Genomic DNA, 26,746 nt, shown 5'->3' on the forward strand with positions numbered 1-26,746 from the left:
TATTGTGTATTCTCTAAATATTGTGTTTATTTGCATGACACAGTCCACTAATTCAGGCACAATAACCCACACTTTGTTACAAAGGCTAACTTTTCTTTAAAGGATAGGAAGTTTGGGAGGGATAAAAACAGCTGGTATGGTTTAACTGCAAAGAGTTCCAGTTTATAGCAGGAAGAAGGAATACAAAGTTTGCATAGAAAAAAGGAAAAACCTGACCTAAACTCAATGGTGTAAAGCTTCATAGACCTCAGTGACTCACACCCCACATATAGGCTGTCTAAGAAGACATTGGGGTAGATTTAACAAGGGCCAAATGGCCCTTGTTTCCTCGTAGCCGTGGAGCATGGAGGATCCTCTTCGTACGATCGCCGCCGTACACTAAATAGTGAAATCAAGGTACGCGTTTAAATATGGGTCCCTTGCATACCTATTGGCTGATTTGATTCTTCAAATTCAAATCAGCCAATAGGATGAGAGCTACTGAAATCCTATTGGCTGATTTGAATTTGAAGAATCAAAACAGCCAATAGGAATGCAAGGGATGCCATATTTAAACGCGTACCTTGAATGAACTATTCAGTGTACAGCGGCGATCGTATGAAGAGGATCCTCCATGCTCGGCTTGGTCCTGGATGAAGGAAGAGGTCACCGCTTGGAAGAAGATGTCGGTCTCTTGGAAGAAGACTTCACCGTCTGGAACAGGACCTTCTCCGCTGGACTTCAGGAACGGTGAGTACCTATTTGGGGGTTAAAGTTAGGATTTATTTTTTTTTAGATTAGGATTTTAATGGGCAATCGTAAAAGAGCTGAATGCCCATACAAATGCCCCTTTAGGGGCAATGGGTAGTTTAGGTTTTTTTAGTGTTAGGTTTATTTATTTTGGGGGGTTTGGTGAGTGGTAGGTTTTACTGTTAGGGGGGGACTTAGAATTTTTTTAATTGCAAAAGAGTTGTTTAACTTAGTGCAATGCCCTACAAAAAGCACTTTTAAGGGCTATTGGTAGTTTAGCATTAGATTAGGCGATGTTTTTATTTGGGGGGGGGGCTTTTTATTTTCATAGGGGTTAGGTTTAATTTTTTTATTTTGGATCATTTTGTTTATTATTTTCTGTAATGTTAGACTTTTTTATTTTTGGTAATTTTAGATTAATTTATTTTAATTTAATCTTAGGTTTATTTTTTAAGTACTGTTAGGATTTTTTATTTTAATTGTAATTTAGTATTTTATTATTTTATGTAATTCGGGGTTAATTTAGGGGGTGTTAGGTTAGGGGGCTTAGTAATTAAATTAGTTATTTGCTTTGTGGAAATTTGGCGGATTAGGGGTTAATAGTTTTATTAGTATTATTGCTTTGTGTGGGTTTGGCGGTTTTAAAGGGTTAATAGTTTTATTTGGATTTTTGCGTTGTGTGGGTTTGGCGGTTTAGGAGTTAATAGGTTTATTAGGCTTATTGCGTTGTGTGGGTTTGGCAGATTAGTGGTTGATAGATTTATAAGGTTTGTTGCGATATGGGTTAATGGCGGATTAGGAGTTAATATATTTATTAGGTTTATGCGATGTGGGTTAATGGCGGATTAGGCGTTAATACATTTATTAGGTTTATTACGATGTGGGTTAATGGCGGGTTAGGGGTTAATATATTTTATTAGTTATTGCGGTGGGGGTTGGCGGTTGACAGGTAGATAGATATTGCGCATATTTTCAGGCAAATACGGTGCTCACATTTTCAGCATAAGGCTTGCTGCACCTGCCTATGTGTGGCGAGGAGAAAATGGAGTAAAATTTCTCCATTTCTTCCGCGTAAGTCCTTGCACTGAATATGTGATACCGATTTACGACGCAGTACTATGTTAGCTTATGGGAGTAAAAATTGCGGGCGACGGGTGAAATATACGCACCACATTTATATGCGGGTTTTGCTGGCGACGCCGCATATGTAATCTTGCCCCTTTCTGTTTTAAAATTGAATGGCAATGATTTTAAATAGAAAAAATTAAATGGTAAAGGTTAGCCTTTTTTTAAAAGGCCACGATTAATAAAGGGATAGAAAGTTCCAAATAGAAATGTGCATTGAAGCATTTGAATATGAAATAGAAGCATTTTTGCAATACTTCAATTAGCAAAAATGCTTCTAGTAAAAGTTAAAACTGTTTTTTTTGTGACATATGCACATATGCTGTGAGGGCCATGCACCAGTTTTCAAACAATATGTCTGCTCAGAGAGCTGGCAGAAGTGTATATTGCTACTGTGAAGACACCATTTGTGTCATACAAGCCACAACTGAATCTCTGGTTGGTTGTTTGATGCACAGGCCCTCACGGCATATGTGTGTATGCCCACAAAACAGTCATAACTCTTTCTAGAAGCATTTTTGCTAATAGAAGTATATTGCAAAAATACTTCTATTTCATATTGAAATGCAGCCATGCACAATTTATTTTTGACCTTTCTATCCCTTTAAAATAGACAACAACCCATTTTTTTATTTTGTAGGGAATGTATTTAAAACATATTATTTGATTCATATTGCATCTTAGATCACCTCTGCCCATAAAATAGTTAAATGGACACAAAATTATTTTTCCTATGTTGTAACTAAATGAAGGTAGTTTAAAATGTTCTATAGATTTTGTTTTTGATAAAACATGTTACTGTATTGAAGTTGTATTTGTTTTGTTTTTATGTTTGTGAGATGTTGCTTCAAATGATAAAGCAGTGGCAGGCGTTTATCAGTCTGTGCTTGCACAGTTTAAACAAATTTAGATCAGTTTAGCTTTAGGAATAAATGTTTATCATGAAAATAAAAACATCTGAAATTAAAAACAGTTGTATTTGTCAGTTTATCTATCTATCTATCTATCTATCTATCTATCTATCTATCTTTCTTTCTTTCTATCTATCTATCTTTATATCTACTGTAATATATATATATATATATTTATATATATATATATATATATATATATATATATATATATATATATATATATATATATATATATATATATATATATATATATATATAAATATTAACCAATATATGGTACCCTACTAATCAATTAGGAACAGGAATGAGTAGGTTTCTCCTTTCTTTGGTTTTGTCACATGTGAAGGTGTTCAAGTGAAATAATTATAAAATTATCGGTTAAATTATTAATATATAACATATACTAGTATATAAGAATAGTAGAAAAATATTATAATAAAAAGAAATGTGTTCATCATAATAATTATGGACTAGATTACCAGTGGAGCAGTAATTACCAAAAGGGTACTGTTAAGTTTTTGTTCTCAAGTAAGATTATTTTTTTGGGAGCGTAATTTAGGGGGTATTAGGTTAGAGGGTTAGCTGGTTAAGGGGTTTAGATGTTAGTGGGTATTTTGCAGTGGGGGTTGTGGCGATTAAGGGGTTACTATAGTGAGGTATTTTGCGATATGAGGGGGTGGTGGTTTAGAGGTTGATAGATTAGAGTGGACATAGCGGTGGGCTATGCGGCAGTGTACGGATTAATACAGTATTGGGGTAGTTTACAATGTGGGGGTGTGGCGGTTTAATGGTTAATAGAGTAGTTTAGTGCAACTGTTTCCTCCGGCCAACTTTCAGGTCACGTAAGAAGTTTAAACAGTGTGGCACTTGTAATATAGATTTCAGCATAAAGAACACTGCAATCTCGAGATTGCGTTTATGCTCCTCTTGCTAACAATAGTGCTCCACCCGTAATCTATGTCTTTGCAATTACAGATGTGTGCTATTAAAGGGGCATTTTTTTGTTTTAAGATTCAGGGAATACAATTTAGAAAACGTTTCCAATTTACTTCTATTATCAAATTTGCTTTGTTCTCTTGTTATTCGTTGTTTAAGAGATATCTAGATAGGTAGCGTTCACAAGCCTGGAGCACTATATGACAGAAAATAATGCTAATGTATAATATTGTTGCAAAATTGCTGCCATATAGTACTGCAGACATGTGCACACTCTTGAATTTACATCCCTGCTTTTCAACAAAGGATAACAAGAAAATGAAGGAAATTTGATAAAAGAAGTAAATTGGAAAGTTGTTTAAAATGTTATGCTGTATCTTTAAGTAATCTTGACAAAGCTGTTAAACTTTGTAAGATAGACAATAGAGAATAATTAACATATAGCCCATTTATATCCTAAAATAGTGCTAATTTAAAGGGATTTTAAACAATAACATAATTTATGTAAGAACTTACCTGATAAATTCATTTCTTTCATATTAACAAGAGTCCATGAGCTAGTGACGTATGGGATATACATTCCTACCAGGAGGGGCAAAGTTTCCCAAACCTTAAAATGCCTATAAATACACCCCTCACCACACCCACAAATCAGTTTAACGAATAGCCAAGAAGTGGGGTGATAAGAAAAAAAGTGCGAAGCATATAAAATAAGGAATTGGAATAATTGTGCTTTATACAAAAAAATCATAACCACCACAAAAAAGGGTGGGCCTCATGGACTCTTGTTAATATGAAAGAAATGAATTTATCAGGTAAGTTCTTACATAAATTATGTTTTCTTTCATGTAATTAACAAGAGTCCATGAGCTAGTGACGTATGGGATAATGACTACCCAAGATGTGGATCTTTCCACACAAGAGTCACTAGAGAGGGAGGGATAAAATAAAGACAGCCAATTCCTGCTGAAAATAATCCACACCCAAAATAAAGTTTAACAAAAAACATAAGCAGAAGATTCAAACTGAAACCGCTGCCTGAAGAACTTTTCTACCAAAAACTGCTTCAGAAGAAGAAAACACATCAAAATGGTAGAATTTAGTAAAAGTATGCAAAGAGGACCAAGTTGCTGCTTTGCAGATCTGGTCAACCGAAGCTTCATTCCTAAATGCCCAGGAAGTAGATACTGACCTAGTAGAATGAGCTGTAATTCTCTGAGGCGGAATTTTACCCGACTCAACATAGGCAAGATGAATTAAAGATTTCAACCAAGATGCCAAAGAAATGGCAGAAGCTTTCTGGCCTTTCCTAGAACCGGAAAAGATAACAAATAGACTAGAAGTCTTACGGAAAGATTTCGTAGCTTCAACATAATATTTCAAAGCTCTAACAACATCCAAAGAATGCAATGATTTCTCCTTAGAATTCTTAGGATTAGGACATAATGAAGGAACCACAATTTCTCTACTAATGTTGTTGGAATTCACAACTTTAGGTAAAAATTCAAAAGAAGTTCGCAACACCGCCTTATCCTGATGAAAAATCAGAAAAGGAGACTCACACGAAAGAGCAGATAATTCAGAAACTCTTCTAGCAGAAGAGATGGCCAAAAGGAACAAAACTTTCCAAGAAAGTAATTTAATGTCCAATGAATGCATAGGTTCAAACGGAGGAGCTTGAAGAGCTCCCAGAACCAAATTCAAACTCCAAGGAGGAGAAATTGACTTAATGACAGGTTTTATACGAACCAAAGCTTGTACAAAACAATGAATATCAGGAAGAATAGCAATCTTTCTGTGAAAAAGAACAGAAAGAGCGGAGATTTGTCCTTTCAAAGAACTTGCGGACAAACCCTTATCTAAACCATCCTGAAGAAACTGTAAAATTCTCGGTATTCTAAAAGAATGCCAAGAAAAATGATGAGAAAGACACCAAGAAATATAAGTCTTCCAGACTCTATAATATATCTCTCGAGATACAGATTTACGAGCCTGTAACATAGTATTAATCACGGAGTCAGAGAAACCTCTATGACCAAGAATCAAGCGTTCAATCTCCATACCTTTAAATTTAAGGATTTCAGATCCGGATGGAAAAAAGGACCTTGTGACAGAAGGTCTGGTCTTAACGGAAGAGTCCATGGTTGGCAAGATGCCATCCGGACAAGATCCGCATACCAAAACCTGTGAGGCCATGCCGGAGCTATTAGCAGAACAAACGAGCATTCCCTCAGAATCTTGGAGATTACTCTTGGAAGAAGAACTAGAGACGGAAAGATATAGGCAGGATGATACTTCCAAGGAAGTGATAATGCATCCACTGCCTCCGCCTGAGGATCCCGGGATCTGGACAGATACCTGGGAAGTTTCTTGTTTAGATGAGAGGCCATCAGATCTATCTCTGGGAGCCCCCACATTTGAACAATCTGAAGAAATACCTCTGGGTGAAGAGACCATTCGCCCGGATGCAACGTTTGGCGACTGAGATAATCCGCTTCCCAATTGTCTACACCTGGGATATGAACCGCAGAGATTAGACAGGAGCTGGATTCTGCCCAAACCAAAATTCGAGATACTTCTTTCATAGCCAGAGGACTGTGAGTCCCTCCTTGATGATTGATGTATGCCACAGTTGTGACATTGTCTGTCTGAAAACAAATGAACGATTCTCTCTTCAGAAGAGGCCAAAACTGAAGAGCTCTGAAAACTGCACGGAGTTCCAAGATATTGATCGGTAATCTCACCTCCTGAGATTCCCAAACTCCTTGTGCCGTCAGAGATCCCCACACAGCTCCCCAACCTGTGAGACTTGCATCTGTTGAAATTACAGTCCAGGTCGGAAGAACAAAAGAAGCCCCCTGAATTAAACGAAGGTGATCTGTCCACCACGTTAGAGAGTGCCGAACAATCGGTTTTAAAGATATTAATTGATATATCTTCGTGTAATCCCTGCACCATTGGTTCAGCATACAGAGCTGAAGAGGTCGCATGTGAAAACGAGCAAAGGGGATCGCGTCCGATGCAGCAGTCATAAGACCTAGAATTTCCATGCATAAGGCTACCGAAGGGAATGATTGAGACTGAAGGTTTCGACAGGCTGTAATCAATTTTAGACGTCTCTTGTCTGTTAAAGACAGAGTCATGGACACTGAATCTATCTGGAAACCCAGAAAGGTTACCCTTGTTTGAGGAATCAAAGAACTTTTTGGTAAATTGATCCTCCAACCATGATCTTGAAGAAACAACACAAGTCGATTCGTATGAGACTCTGCTAAATGTAAAGACTGAGCAAGTACCAAGATATCGTCCAAATAAGGAAATACCACAATACCCTGTTCTCTGATTACAGACAGAAGGGCACCGAGAATCTTTGTGAAAATTCTTGGAGCTGTAGCAAGGCCAAACGGTAGAGCCACAAATTGGTAATGCTTGTCTAGAAAAGAGAATCTCAGGAACTGATAATGATCTGGATGAATCGGAATATGCAGATATGCATCCTGTAAATCTATTGTGGACATATAATTCCCTTGCTGAACAAAAGGCAATATAGTCCTTACAGTTACCATCTTGAACGTTGGTATCCTTACATAACGATTCAATAATTTTAGATCCAGAACTGGTCTGAAGGAATTCTCCTTCTTTGGTACAATGAAGAGATTTGAATAAAACCCCATCCCCTGTTCCGGAACTGGAACTGGCATAATTACTCCAGCCAACTCTAGATCTGAAACACAATTCAGAAATGCTTGAGCTTTCACTGGATTTACTGGGACATGGGAAAGAAAAAATCTCTTTGCAGGAGGTCTCATCTTGAAACCAATTCTGTACCCTTCTGAAACAATGTTCTGAATCCAAAGATTGTGAACAGAATTGATCCAAATTTCTTTGAAAAAACGTAACCTGCCCCCTACCAGCTGAACTGGAATGAGGGCCGTACCTTCATGTGAACTTAGAAGCAGGCTTTGCCTTTCTAGCAGGCTTGGATTTATTCCAGACTGGAGATGGTTTCCAAACTGAAACTGCTCCTGAGGACGAAGGATCAGGCTTTTGTTCTTTGTTGAAACGAAAGGAACGAAAACGATTGTTAGCCCTGTTTTTACCTTTAGACTTTTTATCCTGTGGTAAAAAAGTTCCTTTCCCACCAGTAACAGTTGAAATAATAGAATCCAACTGAGAACCAAATAATTTGTTTCCCTGGAAAGAAATGGAAAGTAGAGTTGATTTAGAAGCCATATCAGCATTCCAGGTCTTAAGCCATAAAGCTCTTCTGGCTAAGATAGCCAGAGACATAAACCTAACATCAACTCTAATAATATCAAAAATGGCATCACAGATGAAATTATTAGCATGCTGGAGAAGAATAATAATATCATGAGAATCACGATTTGTTACTTGTTGCGCTAGAGTTTCCAACCAAAAAGTTGAAGCTGCAGCAACATCAGCCAATGATATAGCAGGTCTAAGAAGATTACCTGAACATAGATAAGCTTTTCTTAGAAAAGATTCAATTTTTCTATCTAAAGGATCCTTAAACGAGGTACCATCTGACGTAGGAATGGTAGTACGTTTAGCAAGGGTAGAAATAGCCCCATCAACTTTAGGGATTTTGTCCCAAAATTCTAACCTGTCAGGCGGAACAGGATATAATTGCCTAAAACGTTTAGAAGGAGTAAATGAATTACCCAATTTATCCCATTCCTTAGAAATTACTGCAGAAATAGCATTAGGAACAGGAAAGACTTCTGGAATAACCGCAGGAGCTTTAAAAACCTTATCCAAACGTATAGAATTAGTATCAAGAGGACTAGAATCCTCTATTTCTAAAGCAATTAGTACTTCTTTAACCCTTTAAGGACACAGCTTTCAGTTTGCTCAATTGTTTTATGACGGAAAAATTCCGTCATATGTCCTTAAGAGGTTAAGTAAAGAGCGAATAAATTCCATCTTAAATAAATATGAAGATTTATCAGCATCAATCTCTGAGATAGAATCCTCTGAACCAGAAGAGTCCAAAGAATCAGAATGATGGTGTTCATTTAAAAATTCATCTGTAGAGAGAGAAGATTTAAAAGACTTTTTACGTTTACTAGAAGGAGAAATAACAGACAAAGCCTTCTTTATGGATTCAGAAACAAAATCTCTTATGTTATCAGGAACATTCTGCACCTTAGATGTTGAGGGAACTGCAACAGGCAATGGTACATCACTAAAGGAAATATTATCTGCTTTAACAAGTTTGTCATGACAATTATTACAAACAACAGCTGGAGGAATAGCTACCAAAAGTTTACAGCAGATACACTTAGCTTTGGTAGATCCAGCAGGCAGTGGTTTTCCTGTAGTATCTTCTGGCTCAGATGCAACGTGAGACATCTTGCAATATGTAAGAGAAAAAACAACATATAAAGCAAAATAGATCAAATTCCTTATAAGACAGTTTCAGGAATGGGAAAAAAATGCCAAACATCAAGCTTCTAGCAACCAGAAGCAAATGAAAAATGAGACTGAAATAATGTGGAGACAAAAGCGACGCCCATATTTTTTGGCGCCAAATAAGACGCCCACATTATTTGGCGCCTAAATGCTTTTGGCGCCAAAAATGACGCCACATCCGGAACGCCGACATTTTTGGCGCAAAATAACGTCAAAAATGACGCAACTTCCGGCGACACGTATGACGCCGGAAACGGAAAAGAATTTTTGCGCCAAAAAAGTCCGCGCCAAGAATGACGCAATAAAATGAAGCATTTTCAGCCCCCGCGAGCCTAACAGCCTACAGGAAAAAAGTCAAATTTTTGAGGTAAGAAAAAATATGATAATTTAAAGCATAATCCCAAATATGAAACTGACTGTCTGGAAATAAGGAAAGTTGAACATTCTGAGTCAAGGCAAATAAATGTTTGAATACATATATTTAGAACTTTATAAATAAAGTGCCCAACCATAGCTTAGAGTGTCACAGAAAATAAGACTTACTTACCCCAGGACACTCATCTACATGTTTGTAGAAAGCCAAACCAGTACTGAAACGAGAATCAGTAGAGGAAATGGTAAATATAAGAGTATATCGTCGATCTGAAAAGGGAGGTAAGAGATGAATCTCTACGACCGATAACAGAGAACCTTATGAAATAGATCCCGTAGAAGGAGATCACTGCATTCAATAGGCAATACTCTCTTCACATCCCTCTGACATTCACTGCACGCTGAGAGGAAAACCGGGCTCCAACTTGCTGCGGAGCGCATATCAACGTAGAATCTAGCACAAACTTACTTCACCACCTCCCTTGGAGGCAAAGTTTGTAAAACTGATTTGTGGGTGTGGTGAGGGGTGTATTTATAGGCATTTTAAGGTTTGGGAAACTTTGCCCCTCCTGGTAGGAATGTATATCCCATACGTCACTAGCTCATGGACTCTTGTTAATTACATGAAAGAAAAATACATTTCTACATAACTCTCTAATCATGGGTGCTGCCATTATGGAACTAGGTTACCCTGCAGGTATCTGAAGGAGATTTGCGCAAACAGGTGAGCACTGGAATGTAGTGAAAGCTAGATTTCAACATGGCGGCACCCATGACTAGAGGGAGGCAGGGAATAACCTTAATCCTGTGCTTATAATATGTATTTAGTCTTAAATACTCCATTAAATCTACAGTCTATAGTCTAAAAATCTTTAGTGTTGTGATTTTTTGATTTTTTTTCTCAGGGTAATCTTTGCTTTGTGTATATATAACTCTGTGTAACATGTATTTAGGCCTAGTCTCCATTGCTGATGTAAAAACTGTGTTAACTGGTGGTAACAGCAAGTATCTCTATTGAAGTCTATGGGGTACATTTATGAAGCAGAGGATGCTGTTTTTCCTCACGAGCCTTTCGGCTCGCCAGAAACCGGCAGTTAAGCGCTGCTCCTTAACTTGTCCGCCACCTCTGAGGTGGCGGACTGCAATCATGCCGATCAGATACGATCAGGATGATTGACACCCCTTGCTATTGGCCGATTGACCATGAATGTGTGATAAATGTACCCCCAAGAAGTTATTTCATGTTACTATCAGTTTACTCAGTTTACAACAGGAATGGAAACTAAGCTTTAGTGTTTGGTGTCCCTTTAACTCAACTTAGAGGGTAGCAAGTATAACAGACATTTGCATATGTACTTATTTACAGAAAGAGTGGTTGATTCATTAAAGTGATTTCAAAAAAACCTGGTAAGGACAAAGGCCCTGATATTCAAAACATTGATAGACCGGCAAGAAACTGCCTTCTTGGGTTAGCCAGGCTTGCAGTCCATCCTTCTGTCCATTATATTCCAAAAAAGGGGGCTGAACCGCAAAGTGCCGCATACGGCTGAAACCCTGTACCTAACCTGCAGGGCAGCGCTTTGAATATATCGTACTACTCGCAATGTGAGCCCATTAAAATTCAGGTTACTCCCCTGAAATGCCCAGCTAACTCCCACAGAACGCCTATCTCTACATTATGTCTGCGATCTATCTTACTAATAAATGCAAAAAAAAACCACCCTATTATAACTATAGGAGCTATGTCTATACAATTTATATACAATGTCCCTAACAGCTAACCCCCCGAAGACCCCTAAGTTACAAAAAAAAAAAATAGTAGCATTACAAAAAATAAAAAACACATTACTTAATAAAAAAAGGCTACCAAAAATAAAACCCCCAATCTGTAAGGCCTATTCTAAAACTAAAGCCCCCTATACTATACTATAAAATCCTATACTAACACTAAAACCTAACGAACCTACTGAAAAGGTACTTGTCAGTTTCCAATTTACTTCTATGATCAAATTTGCTTTGTTCTCTTGTTATTCGTTGTTTAAGAGATATCTAAATAGGTAGCGTTCACAAGCCTGGAGCACTATATGACAGAAAATAATGCTAATGTATAATATTGTTGCAAATTTGCTGCCATATAGTACTGCAGACATGTGCACACTCTTGAATTTACATCCCTGCTTTTTAACAAAGGATAACAAGAAGGAAATTTGATAATAGAAGTAAATTGAAAAGTTGTTTAAAATGTTATGCTGTATCTTTAAGTAATCTTGACAAAGCTGTTAAACTTTGTAAGATAGACAATAGAGAATAATTAACATATAGCCCATTTATATGCTAAAATAGTGCTAATTTAAATAAAAAAAGGCTACCAAAAATAAAACCCCCAATCTGTAAGGCCTATTCTAAAACTAAAGCCCCCCTATACTATACTATAAAATCCTATACTAACACTAAAACCTACTGAACCTACTGAAAAGGGTACTTGTCAGTTTCCAATTTACTTCTATGAAGTCAGTGTCCTAGTTGAAGTGATTATCTCTGTTGCGTCAAAATACCCTATACTAAAGCCAAAGTAATCCCCCCCCCAGAAAAAAAAACTATCTGAAAAGATAAAGCTCTTTGCTTAAAAAAAGCAAAAATGCTATTGTAAAAACATCTATCCTAAAGAAATTGCCCTAGGAAGGGCATTTTGTAGGGCATTACCATAAAGATCAGCTCTTTTGCCTGTACAATTTTTTAAAAGCTTATCCTAAAAAAAAACACTCAAAAAAACCTAACTTCTAAACCCTAAAGTTTCTTTTAACCAAACTTGAATCCGGCTCCTAGGTGGGCTGCTGCTACTTCAAGGCAGTGCATGTCTTCAATCTTCATCTATGGCGGCGCTCCACTGGGGCTTTCCTCTTCCATTCAACCCGTCTTCTTCCATCTGATACATCTTCTTTTCTTCTTATCTTCCATCCAATGTCCTCTTTGTGCGGTCACAGCTGCATACTGAAGCTTAAACGTGAGGTTCTCCATATATAGGAGTGCCCTTTCATTTCTATTGGCTGATTTTTAAATCCAAATTCAAAATTGAAATTAGATTTTTAAATCCAAATTCAAATCAGTCAATAGAAAAAGCTTTCATTCAAGCTTCAGTGCGGTGAAGAGGACATCGGACGGAAGATATGAAAAAAAGAAGAAGCATTGGATGGAAGATGGAAGAAGACGGGTCAGATGGAAGAGGAAAGCCCCAGCGGAGCACCGCCATGGAAGAAGATGGAAGAGGAGCTCCGCCTTGGAGAAGCAGCAGCCCACTTAGGAGCCAGATCCAAATTAAGTGTTCTTCATATAGCAGACTATTGAAATATAATTTTTCATGTTTTCAGCTACTTAAAGGGATATGAAACCCAAAAATTTTCTTTTGTGATTCAGACAGAGAATACAATTTAAAAAAAAAGTTTCCAATTGTCTTATATTATCAAATTTGCTTTGTTCCCATGGTATTCTTTGTTGGAGAGATAACTAGTTAGGGATCTGGGGCACTACATGACAGGAAATAGTGCTGCCATCTAGTTCTCTTGCAAATGGATAACATTCTTGCAAAACTGCTGCCATATTGTGCTCCAGAAATGAGCTCCTGAGCTTACATCCATACTTTTCAACAAAAGATACCAAGAGAACAAAGAAAATGTGATAATAGAAGTAAATTAGAAATTGTTTAAAATTGTATTCTCTATCTGAATCATGAAAGAAACATTGTGGGTTTTATTTCCCTTTAACTGCAAAGGGCTCCAATGCATATAAATGTCTATATATGTATACATATATATTTGTGTGTTTATATGTGTTTTACAGTATATACCGTATTTGTGTGTTTATATGTGTTTTACAGTATATATTTGTGTGTTTATATGTGTTTTACAGTATATATTTGTGTGTTTATATGTGTTTTACAGTATATACCGTATTTGTGTGTTTATGTGTGTTTTACAGTATATATTTGTGTGTTTATATGTGTTTTACAGTATATACCGTATTTATGTGTTTATATGTGTTTTACAGTATATATTTGTGTGTTTATATGTGTTTTACAGTATATATCGTATTTGTGTGTTTATATGTGTTTAACAGTATATATTTGTGTGTTTATATGTGTTTTACAGTATATACCGTATTTGTGTGTTTATATGTGTTTTACAGTATATATTTGTGTGTTTATATGTGTTTTACAGTATATATTTGTGTGTTTATATGTGTTTTACAGTATATATTTCACATTTCAATGTTTTCACTTACAGGATAATGTCCTTTTTATTCTTAAATACATATTTCTAAATATGTGCATATATACCTGTGCTTGCATATCTATTCCTGTAGATACTGTATACAGATATAGATATGTATTTTACATGAACAATATCAGATATATATAGAATTATATATTTCATAATAAAAAGTTCATTAGTTTCTATGTGAAGAACGTAGGATGTAAAATATGCGTTTTATGAATTGCGTGTTTCAGTTAAGATCTTAACGCGGTCGGGTTCATGCACATGAGAGCTTAGTATTCTTAAAGAAAAAAGAGGAGCGCTAAATGCACGGATATAATTTAATACATATGTTCCATATAGTGGCAACATTACAAAAATGTATAATATGATCAGTCTGAGGAATAAAGGTACTTTGCCAATATTGGCTGATGTCTGAAGTTATATGAACTCAGTATTGGGACATTAACTCCATTTTTTCCTATGCGTTATATAGCGCTTAGCCTCTCTCAAGTATTGGTGGTTATTTATGAAAACATATTGCCTCATCTGGTCCGCAAATACTAATTGGGACTTTATTATTCACCAGTTACATTTATTTATCCTTATTTCTATATTGCACTAGTTGAGAAATTGTATTGAAATTTCAATATTTATATTGTATAATCTCCAAGAGATTTTATAAAGCTGGGTTTTATATTGACATTGTTTATCATTGTTTTATTTTTCATAACAGGAGACGTCCTGATTTTTTAAATATTCCTCAGACTGACCATATTATACATTTTTGTAATTTTCCCACTATATGGAACATATGTATTAAATTATATCCGTGCATTTAGCGCTCCTCTTTTTTCTTTAATGGTTCTATCTGTTTAATTTGAGGGGTTTAACTGAGGTAGCAGGATTTCTCCAGCGCTCACGTCTTATCTGCATTTATCATTAAGCTTAGTATTGCTAAGATACGTTATTAAAATATTACATTTAAAATATTAATAAAAATTAATTAAAATGATTCAAAATGAATAAACATACTGTAAAATATATAGATATATTCTTTAGATTATTTAGAATATTTTTCAGTATGTTTAATAAGTTTTAATAATATATATGTATAGTATATTCTAAACATTTTCTAATATATTTATAGAAAGTTTAGATCATGATTTTTTTTTCTACAGATGACTAAAGTAAATGTTTCTTTACAGGTTGCAGTACATGAGATTGGCCATGCACTGGGACTGCCTCATATAAACCATCTGGGGTCTGTGATGCAGCCAAATTATATTCCTCAAGAGCGGCAGTTTGAGCTTGGCTGGGAAGACAGGAAAGCAGTTCAGGAAAAATATGGTAAAAAGTATTATTATATTTATTTGTAACTCTGCAGCACTATGTAGAGAGCACAATAAAGGCAAGGACAGAAGGATTACAAAGTCCTGCTCCCTTGACAGTTTACAATCTAAGTGATACTTGGGCTTTTAATATTAGTGATATACAAAGCACTATAACCACTAGAGAAAGGCTTTAACCCCTTAACGACCACAGCACTTTTCCATTTTCTGTCCGTTTGGGACCAAGGCTATTTTTAAATTTTTGCGGTGTTTGTGTTTAGCTGTAATTTTCCTCTTACTCATTTACTGTACGCACACATATTATACACCGTTTTTCTCGATTAAATGGACTTTCAAAAGATACCATTATTGTCATCATATCTTATAATTTACTATAAAAAATTTTTTATAAAATATGGAAAAAAACACACTTTTTCTAACTTTGACCCCCAAAATCTGTTACACATCTACAACCACCAAAAAACACCCATGCTAAATAGTTTCTAAATTTTGTCCTGAGTTTAGAAATACCCAATGTTTACATGTTCTTTGCTTTTTTTGTAAGTTATAGGGCAATAAATACAAGTAGCACTTTGCTATTTCCAAGCCACTTTTTTTTTTCAAAATTAGCGCTAGTTACATTAGAACACTAATATCTTTCAGGAATCCCTGAATATCCATTGACATGTATTATAATTTTTTTTTTTAGAAGACATCACAAAGTATTGATCTAGGCCCATTTTGGTATATTTCATACCACCATTTCACCGCCAAATGCGATCAAATAAAACAAATTGTTCACTTTTTCACAAATTCTTTCACAAACTTTAGGTTTCTCACTGAAATTATTTACAAACAACTTATGCAATTATGGAATAAATGGTTGTAAATGCTTCTCTGGGATCCCCTTTGTTCATAAATAGCAGACATATATGGCTTTGGCTTTGCTTTTTGGTAATTAGAAGGCTGCTAAATGCCAATGCGCACCACCCGTGTATTATGCCCAGCAGTGAAGGGGTTAATTAGGGAGCATGTAAGGAGCTTCTAGGGTTAATTTTAGCTTTAGTGTAGTAGAGAACCCCAAGTATTGATCTAGGCCCATTTTGGTATATTTCATGCCACCATTTACCCGCCAAATGCGATCAAATTAAAAAAATTTTTAAATTTTCCACAATTGAAGGTTTCTCACTGAAATTATTTACAAACAGCTTGTGCAATTATGGCACAAATGGTTGTAAATGCTTCTCTGGGATCCCCTTTGTTCAGAAATAGCAGACATATATGACTTTGGCGTTGCTTTTTGGTAATTAGAAGGCCGCTAAATGCTGCTGTGCATCACACATGTATTATGGCTAGCAGTGAAGGGGTTAATTAGGTAGTTTGTAGGGAGCTTGCAGGTTTAATTTTAGCTTTAGTGTAGAGATCAGCCTCCCAGCTGACACATCAGACCCCCTGATCCCTCCCAAACAGCTCCATTCCCTCCCCCACCCCACAATTGTCCCCGCCATCTTAAGTACTGGCAGAAAGTCTGCCAGTACTAAAATAAAATGTATCTTTTTGGGGGGTTTTATATATTTTTTTAGCATATTTACATATGCTTCTGTGTAGAATCCCCCCCTTAGCACCCAACCTCCCTGATCCCCCCACAAACAGCTCTCTAACCCTCCCCCTCTGCCTTATTGGGGGCCATCTTGGGTACTGGCAGCTGTCTGCTAGTATCCAGTTTGCAGAAAAAAATGTTTTTTTATTATTTTTCTCCCGTTTTTTTCTGTAGTGTAGCTTCCCCCCTCCACAGAGCAACCCAACACCCCCTGATGATCATTTGTTTATTTATTTTTTTCCTCCCCCCCCCTTTTCCCCACTTTTCACTTAAAATTTTCTGTAATGTAGTGGTTCCTACCCGCTCCCTCCCCGTGCACGTGCGCGCGCCCGTGCGCGCCCCCGGTCATCCCCGCCCACGATCCCGCCCTCCTCCACATCACCAGGGCCATCGATGGCCGCCATCCGCCTCCCACACAGGCTCCCATCCACCAACGAAGATAGCCATCAATGTCTGGTGCAGAGAGGGCCACAGAGTGGCTCTCTCTGCATCGAATGGCTAAAAAAGGTTATTGCAGGGTGCCTCGATATCGAGGCATCACTGCAATAACCGGAAAGCAGCTGGAAGCGAGCAGAATCGCTTTCAGCTGCTTTCCAGACCGAGAACGTGCAGGGTACGTCCTTGGTCGTTAACTGACTTTTTTTAGAGGACGTACCCTGCACGTCCTCGGTCGTAAAGGGGTTAAAGGGATACTAAACACAATTTTTTTTTTCTTTAATGATTCAAATAGAGCATGTGATTTTAAGTAGCTTTCTAATTTACTCCCATTATAAATTTTTGTTCATTCTCTTGTTATCTTTATTTAAAAAGCAGGAATGTAAAGATTAGGAGCCGACTTATTTTAGGTTCAGAACCCTGGATAGCGCTTGCATATTGGTGGCTACATTTAGTAAATGATGAGTAAACTTTTTTTTAATGTAGTTTAATTTTGACTGCCATCTCCATTTAAAGGACCAACATGTCACAGTAAAGCAAGTTTGTTTTCTTTTTTCTTTTTTAATGTTAAAAAACTTTCTATGCTTTGATTTTTTTATTGAATTGTTGCTAAGATATAAAGAGCCAGATTACAAGTGGAGCGCTAATTTATTGCTCGGGATAAATAACCAGCCATTACAAGTGGCTGCTTATTGCTACTGTGAGCTTGGTTGCTCTTGGTATCGTTTTCGAAGACTGAACCTGAGGAGCAGTAATGCACTCCTGGTAGCTAACTGACCACATCAGGCGAGCCAATGATATGAGGCATATATGTGCAACAACCAATCAGCTTCTAGATCCCAGGAGTGTGTTGCTGCTACTGAGTCTGCCTAGGTATAATCTGTAACAAAACAAAAAAATACTAAGAGAACAAAGTAAATTTGATAATATAAGTAAATTGGGAACTTGTTTATAAATGTTTTGTTCTATCCAACTTATGATAGTTTAATTTTGAGCTTACTTTCAACTAAGGTTGCCTTCTACATAATTGTAAATATCCAATTACTGTGAGAGAATCAATTACTTAAAGTGATAGTAACCAAAGCTTTATTTTTAAGAAAAATAAATGTATATCAGTACCTTTAATTTATTGTAACATTATGCCTGAAAGGGTTACAAATGTTCTGTAGTTTATTACACTTGCGCCCACCACTGCCGGCCCACTTTCAAGAACAAGCGGTGGTGTATTCATCGCTCATCCAGTGTTTGTGTGAGCCATGCAGCAAGAACCGCAATAAACGCTTTGTATACCATCACTTTAAAGATAACATTTTAGCAAAAATAGACATATTTATTTGAACTTAAGGAATATTTATATTACTGTTTTCTTATTTGTCACTAATAAAGTAGATATAAGCCACATTCATAGTTACTTTAGCCCCGTTATAGCTAACAACAGAAGACACCAAAAAAGGTCTTGCTTAGCTAATACAATTTTGGAGTCTGGCAACTTCCCTCTCACTTTTATTTGTCTGCTGCTGGCATTTCCCACATGTAAGCAATTTGTAGTTGTAGAACAGAAGAGAATCCACTGCTTTCAATATGCAAATGAAGGTGCAGTGTTTCAGAGTAAAATCAGAGGAGAGAAGGTGATAGGGGTTCATTGTTAAAATTGCCAGAAACAGATTACAAGTGGAGCGCAAACCTATTAGCGCTATTGTGAGGTAATATTGCTAAAGTTAAATATAAAGTATACGTATGATAGTGCAGGAGTACAATATCCCTCACATGATATATATATATATATATATATATATATATATATATATATATGTCCCTGCATACATGTACACACGCACCATGCACATACACACGCACGCACGAACACACACATACATGAACGCACGCACACACAAAGACTGACATAGTGTTTATAATATATATAGACTTTAATATTATAAAATATATACAGATTTTAATAATAGTCTCAAAATATGCCTTATTACTACATTAAAGCCAAAATGAAACACCCCATAAATGTTTGAATTAGATATAAACAAAAACTATACAATGGATATTTGGCCTTGCAAAAGAGAGACTGTAATGTTAAAAACGTTTTTCTATTTGTGTATCACTGAGTTGCTCAGACTGCCAGTTTTAAAGGATAATAAAACATTAATTTTTATGCAAATGTTTCCAACTGATTGATTTCTAATCAATAGTAGTTCATGTATTAAAAATGACTTTAATGTGTTGTTCTGCTATGGATTTTAATATTAAAGCCTACTGTATGTAGAGTGTTAAATTTACAATTTACTTATATTATCACATTTCCTTTTGTTTTCTTCGTATCCTTTGTTGAAGACTAAACCTAGATCTGCTGATAGGAGCCCAGAAGCGTGCATGTCTATACCAGTCTATGACAGCAGTGTTTGTGACTATGTATAAAATCGCTATAAACAATGTTGCAAACACTTCTGCTAGATGGCTAAAGACATGTGCCTGCTACTGAGCTCACCTAAGATTACTCTTTAACAAAGAATACCAAAAGAACTAAGCAAAATTGCTAATAGAAGTAAATTGAAAAGTTGTTTAATTTGATAGAGCATGAACTTTTAAAGGGACATTCCAACCAAATTAAAATCCACATGTATGTATTTCAGTTTTGAATATAAGCATTTTTGCAATATACATGTATTAGCAAAAATGCTTCTAATAAAAGCTGTAGGTGTTTCCATAGTGTATTTAAGTATGCACCGTGCACCAGCATTTTAAACACAGCACTTGCTCAGAGAGCCTAAGGTGATTGTACCATCTGGTAATTACTCAAATTGTTATTTGCTGACATGATATACACGCCCCACTGGCACTCTGAGCAGCTGCAGTATTTAAATTGCTGGTGCACTGAGAATATTTAGCTATGCTTCACATGCACGTGCAGAGAAAAATGTTAACACTAAAACAGTGATAACTCTTACTAGAATCAGTTTTGCCAAAAATATGTTTATTGCAAATATGTTTCTATTCAAATATGTCATTCATCTATGTGCATTTACATTTTGACCATAATTGTTATCACAATATTGAATTGTATACAATAGAGTAAAATTAGAAGCATGGTCACTAAATGACAGATTTGTGTTCTTTTACTAGGTTCCTGTGATGGCAGCTTCAGCACCATTTTTGATTGGGTAAGAAAAGAACGATCTCCACGTGGTGAGACTATTTATCGGTTTAATACATACTTTTTTAAGACTGGTTGGTACTGGATGTATGAAAACAAGAGCAACCGCACACGTTATGGAGACCCCCTACCTATCAAAGCAGGATGGCGTGGACTTCCTGATCAAGATATTGATGCTTATGTACATGTCTGGACTTGGAATACCGATGCCCAGTATTTCTTTAAAGGTACAAGTTAAGTTTTATTTTAAAATGTTGTCCTTCACTATATTTTAATTGTTTTTATACTGTATTTAAAACACAAAAGGCTAGATTACAAGTGGAGCACAATTTGCCTGTTTGCAGGAGCGCAATAGTTAACCAGCCGTTACAAATGTCTGGTTATTGCTACAGCGACCTTGTGGTAGCAATTAGTGCTCCGAAAATTAATCAGTAATCATCAGTTTCTAAAAGTGCCCCAAATGCCCTCAAAATAGACAGCATTTTAGTTTTTTATTTTAAAAAAATCTAGGCAGTTTAGGGGCTTTAAAGATGGTAGGAGTGTGGTATTAGAAAAAAACAGCACTGAAAAGTGACTTTACATTGCATCCTATGGCAACTGTGTGTTCCCAGTAAATAAAAATGTACATTCTAATATATATATATATATATATATATATATATATATATATATATATATATATATATATATATATATATATATATATATATATATATACATACAGTAGTATGCAAAAGTTTAGGCACCCCTGACAATTTCCATGATTTTCATTTATAAATAATTGGGTGTTTGGATCAACAATTTCATTTTCATTTATCAAATAACTGAAGGACACAGTAATATTTCAGTAGTGAAATTAGGTTTATTGGATTAACAGAAAATATGCAATATGCATCCAAACGAAATTAGATAGGTGCATAAATTTGGGCACCCCAACAGAAATATTGCATCAATATTAATATTAATATAAAGTAGAGCCTCCTTTAGCAGAAATAACAGCCTCTAGACACTTCCTATAGCCTGGAATAAGTGTCTGGATTCTGGATGAAGGTATTTTGGACCATTCCTCCTTGCAAAACATCTCCAGTTCAGTTAGGTTTGATGGTTGCCAAGCATGGACAGCCCACTTCAAATCACCTCACAGATTTTCAATGATATTCAGGTCTGGGGACTGGGATGGCCATTCCAGAACATTGTACTTGTTCCTTTGCATAAATGCCAGAGGGGGGTAGTTATCAACGCGTCTACTTTACCTGCCTTTGCCGGTCCAATACGCCCACCTAAGCTCGCCTACCATCCCCGCCACGGACCTGAAAAATTTCGCCTGTTATCAAAAAAGCTGTCAAAAAGCCGCGCACCAAGTACGGGGCAATGAGCAGCGGATTGTGAGAGTTATCACTCATCCGATCTCGCTGCTCTTCGGCTTTTTGACAGCTATACTGCTAGCCTGTCACTAAGCACCCACACTAAACTACACTGTTCTACCCCCTATACCAGCAACCCCGGAGCCCCCCGCAACTAAATAAAGTTAGACCCCGCCGCAACTCTTATAAATGTATTAACCCCTAAACCGCCGCTCCTGGACACCGCCGTCACCTACATTATACCTAGTAACCCCTATCCTGCCCCCCCTAATACCGCTGCCACCTATAATAAAGTTATTAACCCCTATCCTGCCGATCCCGGACCTCGCCGCAACTAAATAAATAGTTTAACCCCTAAACCGCCGCTCCCGGACCCCGCCGCAACCTATATTAAATTTATTAACCCCTAATCTGCCCCCCCTACACCGTCGCCACCTATAATAAGTTTATTAACCCCTATCCTGCCCCCCCTACACCGTCCCCACCTATAATAAGTTTATTAACCCCTATCCTGCCCCCCCTACACCGCCGCCACTGTAATAAAATTATTAACCCCTAAACCTAAGTCTAACACTAACCCTAACACCCCCCTAACTTGAATATTAATTAAATGCATCTAAATAATATTTCTCTTATTAACTAAATTATTCCTATTTAAAACTAAATACTTACCTTTAAAATAAACCCTAATATAGCTACAATATAAATAATAATTATATTGTAGCTATTATAGGATTTATTTTTATTTTACAGGCATCTTTCAATTTATTTTAACTAGGTACAATAGCTATTAAATAGCTACTAACTATTTAATAGCTACCTAGCTAAAATAAAGAGAAATTTACCTGTAAAATAAAAACTAACCTAAGTTACAATTAAACCTAACACTACACTATCATTAAATTAATTAAATAAATTAGTTACAAATAACTACAATTAAATTAAATTAAATAAACTAACTAAAGTACAAAAAATAAAAAAAGCTAAGTTACAAAAAATAAAAAAAAATAAGTTACAAACATTTAAAAAAAATTACAACAATTTTAAGCTACTTACACCTAATCTAAGCCCCCTAATAAAATAACAAAGAGCCCCAAAATAAAAAAATGCCCTACCCTATTCTAAATTAAAACGTTACCAGTTCTTTTACCTTACCAGCCCTTAAAAGGGCCTTTTGCGGGGCATGCCCCAAAAAATTCTGCTCTTTTGCCTGTAAAATAAAAATGCAACCCCCCCCAACATTAAAACCCACCACCCACATACCCCTAATCTAACCCAAACCCCACTTAAATAAACCTAACACTACCCCCCTGAAGATCATCCTACCTTGAGTCGTCTTCAGCCAGCCAACCACCGATGGAACCGAAGAGGAGATCCGGAGCGGCAGAAGTCATCATCCAGGCGGCGCTGAAGAAGTCTTCCATCCGATGAAGTCATCATCCAGGCGGCGCTGAAGAAGTCTTCCATCCGATAGAAGTCTTCATCCAGGCAGCGTCTTCAATCTTCATCCATCCGGAGCGGAGCCATCTTCAGACGAGCCGACGCGGAGCCATCCTCTTCTTCCCGGCGACTAACGAAGAATGGATATTCCTTTAAGGGACGTCATCCAAGATGGCGTCCCTTCAATTCCAATTGGCTGATAGGATTCTATCAGCCAATCGGAATTAAGGTAGGAAAAATCTGATTGGCTGATTGAATCAGCCAATCAGATTGAAGTTCAATCTGATTGGCTGATCCAATCAGCCAATCAGATTGAGCTCGCATTCTATTGGAATATCCATTCGTCGTTAGTCGTCGGGAAGAAGAGGATGGCTCCGCGTCGGCTCGTCTGAAAATGGCTCCGCTCCGCTCCAGATGGATGAAGATTGTAGACGCCGCCTGGATGAAGACTTCTATTGGATGGGTTAGGTTTATTTAAGGGGGGTTTGGGTTACATTAGGGGTATGTGGGTGGTGGGTTTTAATGTTGGGGGGTTGTATTTTTTATTTTACAGGCAAAAAAGCAGAATTCTTTGGGGCATGCCCTGCAAAAGGCCCTTTTAAGGGCTGGTAAGGTAAAAGAGCTGGTAACTTTTTAATTTAGAATAGGGTAGGGCATTTTTTTATTTTGGGGGGCTTTGTTATTTTATTAGGGGGCTTAGATTAGGTGTAACTTATTTTTTTTATTTTTTGTAACTTAGCTTTTTTATTTTTTGAACTTTAGTTAGTTTATTTAATTTAATTTAATTGTAGTTATTTGTAACTAATTTATTTAATTAATTTAATGATAGTGTAGTGTTAGGTTTAATTGTAACTTAGGTTAGGATTTATTTTACAGGTAATTTTGTATTTCTTTTAGCTAGGTAGTTATTAAATAGTTAATAACTATTTAATAACTATTCTAACTAGCTAAAATAAATACAAAGTTGCCTGTAAAATAAAAATAAATCCTAAAATAGCTACAATATAATTATTATTTATATTGTAGCTGTCTTAGGGTTTATTTTAAAGGTAAGTATTTAGTTTTAAATAGGGATAATTTAGTTAATAAGAGAAATATTATTTAGAGGTATTTAATTAATATTTAAGTTAGGGGGGTGTTAGTGTTAGACTTAGGTTTAGGGGTTAATAATTTTATTATAGTGGCGGCTGTGTAGGGGGGGCAGGATAGGGGTTAATAAACTTATTATAGGTGGCAACGATGTAGGGGGGGCAGGATAGGGGTTAATAAACTTATTATAGGTGGCGACGGTGTAGGGGGGGCAGATTAGGGGTTAATAAGTTTGATATAGGTTGCGGCGGGGTCCGGGAGCGGCGGTTTAGGGGTTAAACTATTTATTTAGTTGTGGCGAGGTCCAGGATCCGCAGGATAGGGGTTAATAACTTTATTATAGGTGGCGACGGTATGGGGGGCAGGATAGGGTTTAATAGGTATAATGTAGGTATAATGTAGGTGGCGGCGGGGTCTGGGAGCGGTGGTTTAGGGGTTAATACATATATTATAGTTGCGGCGGGGACCGGGAGCGGCGGTTTAGGGGTTAACATATTTAGTATAGCTTGCGGTGGGCTCCGGGAGCGGCGGTTTAGGGGGGACAGATTAGGGGTGTTTAGACTCGGGGTACATGTTAGGGTGTTAGGTGTAGACAGCTCCCATAGGAATGAATGGGATGTCTGGCAGCAGCGACCATGAACTTTCGCTATGGTCAGACTCCCATTGATTCCTATGGGATCCGCCAGATACGCTGTACCGGAAAAGTGCCGAGCATACCTGCTAGTTTTTTGATAACTAGCAAAAGTAGTCAGATTGTGCCGCACTTGTGTGCGGAACATCTGTAGTGACGTAAGAATCGATCTGTAATACTCCTGACCAATATAAAATTGGTTTTGTTGCTCTTGTGTTTAAAGTCTCAGCAAAATGGTTATATTTACTAAGATCAGAAACTGTGAGCTAATTAGTAACAAATACAGTAATGAATGACACTGGAAAAGAAACAACGTGTGTTTATTATAACACAGGTTTCCTATGAGCAGTGTTAGAATAGCAGTCTCAAGTTTCTGCTTAATGACTTGGTTAGAGGTATAATGTTCAGCAGGAATAATCACTTCAACAAGTTGTAACAGGTGTTTCAATAGTATCGCAAACAAACTTCACACACTCTCACTGGAATAAAAATATTTACAAGTCCCACACATTCTTTCACATCCTTTTGGAAGCATATATGAATATAACTGGTTGTTCAGTCACAGGATAGTACGAATAGTGCTTACGAGTTCTTAGAGGATTTATCGGCATATAATCTTACCACTTCAGTCTCTAAGTAAGCGATCACAGTACCTTTGTCTTGGAAGGAATATACCTGATGTGAGAAAAGATCCGGAGGTTTGTTTGTCCGACAGCGTGTGGAGAAGTGAGAAGCCGGTGAGAGTGTGACTTACTTCCGGTTGCAGTTAGGATGATCCGATACACAGCTGATGCTGGAATCTCACACAGAGCTAAATATTGCGGCTGCAAAAAAGGCTGAATAGCTGATAGTGATAAAGGTTTGATTTGAATAAACCTCAAAGTGTAAAACCTAATAAAGGTTATAACAAGCTGAATAATTCGAAGGTTAAATTAACAGAGACCTGGTCTTAAGAACTATGAATATAGAGCTAAACTCTTAACAGAGCAGGCTTAAACAAAGTACATCAATTAACAGGCAGTTTGAATATGGCAATGTGAGGTTTAAATAGGGTTTGGCTGTGGGTAGGAGGGATCAGTCCTTAAAGGTATATTACACGATCTGTGTCGGACTGAGTCCGGCGGATCGAAGCTTACGTCACTAAATTCTACTTTTTCCGGTATCGAGGGCTTGATAACTAAGGCGAATCAGCCTCGCCACAAATATGCTGCGGAATTCCAGCGTATTTGAGGTTGACGGCTTGATAACTAGGGGCCAGAGTATATTTTGAGCAGTGTTTTGGGTTGTTGTCTTGTTGAAATATCCAGCCCTGGCATAACTTCAACTTTGTGACTGATTCCTCAACATTATTCTCAAGTATCTGCTGATATTGAGTGGAATCCATGCAACCCTCAACTTTAACAAAATTCCCAGTACCGGCACTGGCCACACAGCCGCACAACATGATGGAACATCCACCAAATTTTACTGTGGTTAGCAAGTGTTTGTCTTGGAACGCTGTGTTCTTTTGCCACCATGCATAATGCCCCTTGTTATGACCAAATAACTCAATCTTTGTTTCATCAGTCCACAGCACCTTCTTCCAAAATGAAGCTGGCTTGTCCAAATGTGCGTTTGCATACCTCAAGCGACTGTTTGTGGCGTGTGTGCAGAAAAGGCTTCTTCCGCATCACTCTCCCATACAGCTTCTCCTTGTGCAAAGTGCGCTGAATTGTTGAACGATGCACAGTGACACCATCTGCAGCAAGATGATGTTGTAGGTCTTTGGAGGTGATCTGTGGGCTGTTTTTGACCGTTCTCACCATCCTTTGCCTTTGCCTCTCCGATATTTTACTTGGTCGGCCACTTCTGGCCTTAACAAGAACAGTGCCTGTGGTCTTCCATTGCCTCATTATGTTCCTCACAGTGGACACTGACAGCTTAAATCTCTGCAA

At 37.0% G+C, this 26,746-nt stretch overlaps 1 protein-coding gene across 1 annotated transcript in view; it reads left to right on the plus strand.

The window, feature by feature from the left end:
• The window catches only part of LOC128664093 (matrix metalloproteinase-21), a 131,535-nt gene that overhangs the window by 36,585 nt on the left and 68,204 nt on the right, over positions 1-26,746 (plus strand). The window contains exons 4-5 of the mRNA XM_053718775.1: positions 14,968-15,109; positions 20,258-20,515. Coding sequence (XP_053574750.1) covers positions 14,968-15,109; positions 20,258-20,515 — 400 coding nt within the window. The remainder of the gene's footprint in view (positions 1-14,967; positions 15,110-20,257; positions 20,516-26,746) is intronic.

This window comes from Bombina bombina, chromosome 6 (assembly GCF_027579735.1).
Source record: "Bombina bombina isolate aBomBom1 chromosome 6, aBomBom1.pri, whole genome shotgun sequence".
Taxonomy (NCBI): Eukaryota; Metazoa; Chordata; class Amphibia; order Anura; family Bombinatoridae; genus Bombina; species Bombina bombina.